General features: G+C 47.2%; 1 protein-coding gene across 1 annotated transcript; it reads right to left on the reverse strand.

Moving 5' to 3' along the window:
• Positions 1-7,374: 7,374 nt before the first annotated feature.
• med10 (mediator complex subunit 10) lies at positions 7,375-9,140 on the reverse strand. Its single transcript, XM_067255961.1, has 4 exons — positions 8,898-9,140; positions 8,510-8,593; positions 8,223-8,325; positions 7,375-8,129 (listed from the first exon to the last, which is right to left on the reverse strand). Exons 1-4 carry the CDS (start codon positions 9,017-9,019, stop codon positions 8,034-8,036), a joined length of 405 nt encoding a protein of 134 aa, XP_067112062.1. The 5' UTR covers positions 9,020-9,140; the 3' UTR covers positions 7,375-8,033.
• Between the last annotated feature and the right edge of the window lie 256 nt (positions 9,141-9,396).

Raw genomic sequence — 9,396 nt, forward strand, 5'->3', positions numbered from 1 at the left:
AGCGGAGACTCCCCTCCGCACCCCGTGTTGTCATGACTGACCTCCGCTCCGCCAAAACATCCCTCATTCCCATCCCTGCTGTGCTCCTCCTATATAGTGTGTGGCTGAGTGGGGGGGAATTGGGCGAAACACACCAACAACAACGCTGAATGTTTGATGGAGGTGATTCAGAGTCTCTCACACACACACACACATACACGCACACAAACACAGCTCATTACTAACCAGTTCGACTGGCAGGTTTCTGCTCCTACTCAGATGACCACAGACAGTATGGCTATACCACCAACAACCTGTTCAGAACCCTAACTCCTGCCACCTGGTTCCCCAGACCCCCCCCGTTGGCCAGTCAGGATACATATTGTCTGTCTGAGAGAGCCACGGAGGAACAGGGTGTAGATACACCAGCTTACCCCGCCGCCGACGCATTGACCAACTGGCTCCTAACCCTGTCTCTATGACGATTGGAGATGCTATATTTACCCTGCTCAGAAGCTTATTCTCTGTGTGTGTGTGTGTGTGTGTGTGCGTACAGTGCGTAGGTGTGCGTGTGGACAGCAGCAAGTGTCAGCACGAAACACGGCAACCTTGAGGCAGCGGGGGCGGAGCTCTGGCACGGCGCTCGTTTGGCCGCGGCCGGGACAGTGTTGTTACGCAGCGTGCCGACACGAGCACCTCCGCAAGCCTGAATCACCAACTCCACTATACATGACTGTGTGAGGGAGTGTGTGAGTGAGTGTGTGAGTGAGTGTGTGTGGAGGGGGTGGGTGTGTGGGTGTGTGTGTGGGTGTGCTCCCTGCTTTAAGCAACCTCTGCCAGCCCATCTGTGTGTCCCACATGGGGGCGTCCAGCAGCACTGCCAGCAGAAGGCTATTTCCATACACACTCTCCCAGTGTGCTCTCACTGGGAACATTAATAGGCTCAGGCTGTACTGAACGCGATGACATGGACACTAGAGCCCAGGTGGGTAGAAATGGTCCAATCACGCGAAGATACTCGTCCGTGTATAGTCCAGAAGGGCCGTGCTCGCGTGTTGCAGTGGGGGAGGACGTGGGCAGAGGTGGTGTGGGTGTGAGTCATTCAGGTGGATGTGCAGCAGGACATGAGGATATAACAGCATTTGACGTCAATGTTGCACCAACAACCATGGTTACCGATATCTATATCAGTGCTCAATGTAAAGAGTAGCTACCGCTGGCGGTAATGCTCTATACATGACCATCATCAGTACACAATATAGGCTACAGCAAGAACACATAGTGTTTTGAGAAATGAATCGCAAGATTTGTATGGGTGCAGATAGTAAAGCAAAAGCTGATCTAGTGCTTTTGATGAACATGAAAATAGGAACTCCTTGATTTCCATCCACCGCAGTAATAATCAACCTCTACCTCTCTGCCCTTCTCCGGGGGTAAAGCCGAGGGTGAGAAAGTGTGCTGGGGTGTCACCCCTGAGTCTCCTTTGTGAGTGCTGGGGAAAGATGATTTGACTTGCATGTGCGGTGTGTTTTTAATTGGTTCTGTTCACGCGTCGTTGTCTGGTCTCGTCAGCTCTTCGGGGACCCTGAGAGGGGAAGCGTTGCCAGTCTTCGGAGGGTGGAATCGTTGCGAGTGTGTGGGCTCGAGTGTGTGGGCTCGAGTGTGTAGTGAGAAACTGTATCTGAGTGATTCCCTTGAATTAAAACTATGGTTGTTTCAAGAGGTAAATGAAGTTTGTTTTTGTGTGTGTGTCTCCATGGTTTTTGCAGGAGGAAGAAGAGAAAAAAAACGCTATTCAGCAGAATGAAGAGACTCCCAGGTGTGAACAGTGTGTGCCTTAGTTACAGCCTTGGCTCAGTCTTGTCAGCCCGGTCCTTAACGTTGAGATAACGAGGGGAATGGACAGAGAGAGAGAGAGAGGAGTTATGACTCTCCTGTGTGTGCGTGTGTGTGTGTGCGTGTGTGTGTGTGTGTGGGGGGGGGGGGGGGGGGGGGGTTGGGGGGGGGGGGGGTGTATGTGTGGTGTTTGATGGCTTTATGACAGTGGGGTCACCTAACCACCTCCCAGATAGATTTTGAATGAGACTGCTGGTCCACACACACATGCCCTGAAATCCCAAAGGGGTGTGGTCAGCATGTGGGACACACATGGAGCTCACACACACACACACGCACACACAGTGTTCTAGACGATAGACATAGGCCTATAGCAAAAACACATGCAGATCTTGTATGCTGTACATATATGTTCTGCTCACACCTACATGGGTCCATTTGGTTCACACACACACACTCAAACAGCAGACAGTGATTAATGAGGTTCAGTTGTTCCTGTGTAATGCCACATCTGCTACCGGAGATGAGACCTCAGCACGAGCCGGAAACAATATGGCCACAATCACACACACACACACACAAACCCCCGTACCACAACACACACCACACTCACACACAGTCGTGCTCTCATTATACCGGGGCCAACCTCATCTCAGCATCCACCCTCAGCACACACACACGCAGGCACACGACCCCTACACACATATGCCCAATGCAAGGGGCAAACCTAATGTGGCCCTCCACCCACACACACACGACCTTCACATCCCCCACCCCACAAAGTCCCCCCCCCCCCCCCCCCCCCCCCCCCCCCCCCCACCACCACCGCAGCCTCCCTCCCCAGAGGTCCAGAATCCCCAGACCCCAGTGCCTGGTCTTCCCCTGTCTCCCTACCACTGGTATCCTGCACATGGCCAACGAACAGGGTCATTGCAAACCCTCTTCTCCATCTCTCTGTCATCTCTCTCTCTGTCATCTCTCTTTCCGTCAGCCCTGACTTGTTCTACTGGCCCAGTTGGGGGAAGCCTGTCTCCTGGCGAGATGTGTGTGCTTGGATGTGTCTTGAGTCTCGATGTGTGTGTGTGTGTGTGTGTGTGTGTGTGTGTGTGTGTGTGTGTGTGTGTGTGGTGTCCCCTGTAAAGCCACATGAGGGAACAGAAGTTCCTGCCAAATGGCAAGACAAAGGTAGGGTGTGGGCTGTGAGTTTTATGGGGCCTGACTGAAATATCTGTGTATGTGTGTGTGTGTGGGTGTGTGTGCGTGCATGTGTGCATGTGTGTGTGCGTGTGTGTGTGTTGTCTGAGAACAATGGGAGGCAGATCTTATAGCTGACTGCAGGGGAATTGTTCAGGAGACAAATGAACATTTTATTTATCTGTCCATTTGGGACGTTCTCATTGAACCCTTTAGATCACAGAACCTTCTGGATCTCCTCAGTCTCATTTCCAGACAGCAGAAAATACTAAGGATTTAATATTAATATGCAAAAACAATTGCATGAAATTATTCAAGTTAAAGATATTAAACTCTATACATCTATGATCTATTTGGAATAAATTTAGCTATGAATCGAAATATATTATCTTTAACCACCCACTAGCTAATGATGTACCACCATATCTTTTAGCCTGAGGGCTGACAAACAGCCTTTGGCATGGTTGGAAAACAAGACAATGATTTGAATGTGAGAATCATAGTTGATCCAGTTCTCAGCGTTGACGACACAGTGAACACATGCAAGCACCTCAGCCCTAACAGGAAGATACGTATGTGATGTGGGGTTTTGTTGCTATAGAGCCCCCCTCCATAGCTAGAGAACAAGCTGCATTGGAAATGGATCTAGGTCCATCATGAGCAGGTGATGGCTTTCTTTACACAGTCAAGATAACCGGTAGACTGGCAAATGTTCTGAACGTTACTGCGTCAGCACCTCTGACGCTTTAACACTTGGAGGGAACGCTATCTGCTAACACAGATAATTAAACCAGAGGGAAATTAGAATGGCTTGTCTTCTTTTCTCTTCTTTTTTCTCTTTTTTTCTTTGCTCTTTCTTTTACCTCTCTCTCTCTTCTCTCTCGCTCTCTCTCTCTCTCACACCCTCCCCCACTTCACCCCACACTTATTCCTCGTCAGCAAATCAGGCTGATTGTTGATTAAATAGGAACCCTTGGGTAGAGTGGAGACAGGGATTGGGGTAGATGAGTGGAGAGAGGGATGGGGGGATGAGTGGAGAGAGGGATGGGGGATGAGTGGAGAGAGGGATGGGGGATGAGTGGAGAGAGGGATGGGGGATGAGTGGAGAGAGGGATGGGGATGAGTGGAGAGAGGGATGGGGGGATGAGTGGAGAGAGGGATGGGGATGAGTGGAGAGAGGGATGGGGGGATGAGTGGAGAGAGGGATGGGGGATGAGTGGAGAGAGGGATGGGGGATGAGTGGAGAGAGGGATGGGGGGATGAGTGGAGAGAGGGATGGGGGGGATGAATGGAGAGAGGATGGGGGGGATGAATGGAGAGGGAACAGAACTCATATTCCAAAACTGACAGTGGACACACACACACACAGTAATGAAAATAAAATATTCCACCTAATTATCCCGACCGTCATATTAACAGTAATAATTCAGTTTGGGTCGTGAGTGCTTTAGCTGACTGTGACAGTAATAGGGGCCTTTACTGTGTTGTGAATGGACAGAAATACATTTTTGAGGTAGTTCATCGTTTTCATTTTGTGCCGTTGGCACTTGCTTTACTAGCCAATACCACAGTACAGCACCCATGGGTGTCACATGACCCTTCTTGTCTGGCTTTTGCTGAAATGAACAGACCCAGACGTTGTATAGGTGAAATGTGATCAAACTAGATGGGTCAATTGGTTGCTTTGTCAGCTTGTGGGCTCACTACACAGAGTATTGGCACTAGAAAGTGTGTGCCCAGCTGTGGCATGCTTTGTTGTTCTGCAGAGTAGATAATAGGAGCATAAAGAATAGCTTGGATGACAGCAATGCCACCATCCAAAACACACAGCGAAGCACCATACGGCACACACACACACACACACACACACACAGATACAAAGCACAGGCTATAGTTTTTGGGGCGGGTAAGAGAGAAGGGGAGGTGGGGGGGGGGGGGGGGGGGAGAGGGGGGAGAGGGGGGGGGGTTGCCATGGTGACCAAAGCCAGAGAAGGAAGAGCTTGTGGCTGCCTTCTGACCCTTATTGTGGGTCTGGGTGGCGCTAAGCTCAAACGTAGACAGCTGTGGCTGGAAAGTCAAACCATTCCAGGAGGTGGACAGGAGGTGGACACTGAAAAGAACTCATCTACAACACACTTAAAGACACAGATGTACTCATTCACAATCAGACCAGCCGAGGTGAAAAAGCAAAAGGTTTAGATTGAGTGAGAGAATGACAACGAGAGAAAAAGTGACGGTGTGGCTGAGAGAGAGAGGTAGAGAGAGAAAATGAGAGAAAGGGGGAGAAGAGAAAGTTGAATGTTCTATAAAAAAAAATCCAAATGAGGCAGGCCGCAGCAGCCTGTCAGTTGGACTCAGGGAAGCGCTGGCGGTCAGTCTGAGCCACCCTGTATTAGCATCACAAAGACCTTATGCCGATATCATCAAAGGCTGCCAATCCATTGTTCATCCTGCTAACCCAAAGGGCAGAGGAGAAACTGCCATTTCAATTGCTGTTTCATGAAAAACCTCAGCACACCCACACAAGACAATTATACAGCAGAGGGTTATCTGACACAAATTAAATGAGAAGAGAGAAGGATTTGGTTAAAATCATGTTCTTAGAAACACAGACTGAACTATTAAAAAGTGAAATCCTACAGCCTACAGAACATCACCCGATGCTATAGTTTGATTGTTCAGCCCTACACGCGGCACAATACCTGTGACACTCATGAGGCAGTGCCCCCCAAACACTGAGCATGAAAACCCTGTTACAGTTGCAGCCGTAAATATTTACCCTCAAGCACAACACCGCAAAGCCATTTTTTATTGTTAGATTTTATGCTTTTGTGGAAGTAGGTCTGGCTTAAAGTGTTCCACGACCATAGAAGGGATAACAGATCAAAAACTGAACAGGATCCACCTCCAGCATGACCATGACCAACTCCCCCCACCCCCCCACCTCCTCCCCCCCACCCTGTTTTCTCGGGGGGGGGGGGGAAACAGACAAAAAAAGAAAAGGCATTTCACCATAATGAAAGGGAGGAGAGGGTAAAAGAGGTAGGTAACCTAGGTAACGGTGGAGGATGTTTGCTCCAGGGGCGGTGGGCCTGAGCGCGCCGAGGAGGAGGGAAACACCGAGGAAGAAAGGAGGACTGGAAACAAGTGGGAGAGAGAGACAAGAGAACCCCCAGCCACGCCGGATGAGTCATTCATCGTGTGGAGCTCACACAAACACACACGCACACATGTACACACACGCAGACGCACGCACTTACACACACACACACACAAAGCACCTTGCCACGCAGTTCAAGAAGTGTCATGGTCACATATATAAACACTAAGGCTGAATACAAACATCGTTACACTCAGCTTTTTCTCCCAAAATCCCTGCCTTCCCCTGTTGTTCTAGGTCTGAAAGTTCGGCCTTGACCGTGACGTGGAGGACAAGAATATTCCAAACCCAGGGGGAAATTTGACAGTCAAGTGTGAAAGGTTGCTAACAGCATAGCTGACGTGTATTTCAACGGTCAATGTCCTTCAAAAGTCGTTTTTTAGTTTACAATGTCAATGGTGATAATCCTTCTGTACATGGGTTACTGTTCATGTCCGCAATTTGTCTAGGAAACAAATAAAGAACATATCTATCTATTCATTTATCTATCCAAACAACGGCAGTAGCTACTTGTCACTTGGTGAGAACATGAACAGTCTTTTCTGTTTTCCCCAACACAGGCTGGAAGTGAGAAATTCCTTCTTCACTCTGCTATGTTCTTTCACCAACTTCAAAGGCAGCATTGTCAACCCAGGCAGAGGAGGCGGGAACTGAGACGGGATCAAACACAAACCCACTTCTTCCTCCTCGGTCTGAATGGGCAGACTGCCTCCTACAACTGGGTGTCTGAGCAGCAGCAAACCTATTAAGGACCAACTGGACTGCTGCCTGGAAGTTTTCTGTGAAGACCCCGACAAAGGGAAGACATTTAATGAGCTTGATCCCAAAACATAACCATGACAAAATCATCACAAACCGGTGCTTATTGTCTCCCGCCATCCCAAGCCCTAGAGGACTGGCCTTCAGGGTCAGGGGGGGGTATCCCTGTCTCTAAGCCCCAGAGGGAGGAGGTGTGGTGGGCCACAGCCTACCTGGATGATGATGGGTCCTGGGTTCTGGAGCACCTGTCCCTTTCACACAGACAGTGCAGGACTACAATATGAGGAGACATGACACCGATACGTAACCTTGACGTCACATGACCAAGGACACCTCTGCATCTGAGACCCTCCGTCATCTCAGTCTGGCTTGTGTACGATGGTTAGGATAAAGCAATACCCCTCTCAGTCAATAAGAAGAAATCCTCAATTGCCAGAGATTCTTTTCAATCACAATCTCATTTATTAACACATACAAATACAAATGTAAAGAACACAATGAATATTGTCCATGTCAAGTGATCAGGGACAAGCTACAAAAATGTTAAATAAAAAAAATCCACCTCATATTGTGGCCATCAGAGAGCCCTGAGCTTGATATAAAAGTGTGTCATAATAGAAATCTGGTAAGTTGGAGAATGATTTATTTTAGGAACTGTGGGTATAAACATATTTACATCAGGTGGGTCATATTTCATTAAGCAATATTAGTCAGCCACAATACCATTCTATTCATTTATTTAAAAAATAAAACAAAAAAACCATCAGATACAATCCCGTAACCTTGGCTGTAAAACATCAACAAAAAAACGATTGATTTGGGGAAACTTTCCAATACCATCATTTGCATGCTGTAACAAATAGAGCTGTCATCAACTGCAGAGTTTCATGGCTTATCTTTCAGACCAGAACCAACACACAAGTTTAAACTGACTCCATATCGGCCGTCAGCTGTAGCGCATTGTGACCGCATCCTAACTAATCCATCAGTGACAGAGCAATTCTCATTTTATCCAGGCAAACATATCAATCTCGCTTCGTAAAAGTCCACTGTGGCTCTGAGCAAGGGACAAGGTCCAGGGTCAATGTTCACAGTATGGGGGTCACTAAGAGGGAGGGTCGTCACCATGTATGGCTTTATACTTGGCCATCTCTTCCGGAAATACTTTTCCCAGCTCGGAGATCAGAAGGCTCTTGAATTTCTGTAATTAGAAAAAACAAATATTGTGGTCAGAAGAAGATGAGCAAGAAGAAGGACTTAGAAGATCACAAGGCCACCGCTGAGCTGCTCTTACCGTCATGGTGTCAATCTTTCCTTTCACCTGCTCATTTTTCGCCAAAGCCCTTTCCAGACACTCCTTAGTGTACAGTTGAGGGTTACGACCTTGATCTATGTATCTGTGAAAATTAAGTCAACATTTATTTTAGGTGCAGTCCATGTAATACATCATTTGTTTTCATAATGACCAAATAAAACAACAGTCACTTGTGAGAACTAGGTAAGTGAGGGAATTGAGTCTAATTTATTCACGTTTTAATTTTTTGGTAGTCATTTACTTGGATTTCGAAAGTTGGAACTCACTCAAAAGCTTCAAGAGGAACGTTGATCTCGTGGAGCTGCTGTCGACACTTCTCAATATCCTGCAATCCAGTTATCATGAAGTTTCTGAAATGCAAAGGGTGAGATTTTACATCCGCGTTAGCAAGTACGGCAGATTTTCTAAACCAGCGACCACAACCTCTCCTAGTACAAGCAGGGATAGTACCGACAGCTAGGCTACGTACATGTTTGTTTGGTTGGAACGCAGCGAATGTTGTAAAATTGTAGCCAATTATGTACGTTCTTTGGTAGTTTATATTCGCAGAAATACGTTCTGTTGTTACACAAATAAATTATGTTGTTACATACAGACCACACAACTATAGCTAACTGGCTTGAATCGCATCTTCTTGCCTACATCCCCACTTACAATTTTTGGTTGAGTCCTGTCTGGCTGCTTGGTTGGAAGTCGCTAACGATAATTCCCAGCTGTCGAATGTTTTCAATAAACTTCTCAAGATGTTCTTCGAGATTGTCAAATTTTTCAGCCATGTTTGAAAGAAACAACGTATTCTACTGATATAAACAGTAATAATTGGTGTAATAAAACCAGTTTTTTGTCAATTCATCATAACCAAACGACTATCCCCGCACTCCGAACACCCATAACACTAAACTACTTTCAGGCAGCTTGACAGCCAATCACTGTGCAGAATGTTCAGTAACCGTAGTAACAGCCAATCACATTTACGTCTGTCGTCGTTAAATGCTGCAAAGTGTCGCGCAGCTTGACAGGCAAAATATAGGCTATTTATAATTGCCATTTCGGAACAAACGAAATAAAATGTTACTGTTGTGGTGTTCAAATTAAGGTCAGACTCAGAGGCTCACACACACATGACTAATTCACTGATAAATAGAATATGTTT

This window comes from Osmerus mordax, chromosome 18 (genome assembly GCF_038355195.1).
Source record: "Osmerus mordax isolate fOsmMor3 chromosome 18, fOsmMor3.pri, whole genome shotgun sequence".
NCBI classification, from domain to species: Eukaryota; Metazoa; Chordata; class Actinopteri; order Osmeriformes; family Osmeridae; genus Osmerus; species Osmerus mordax.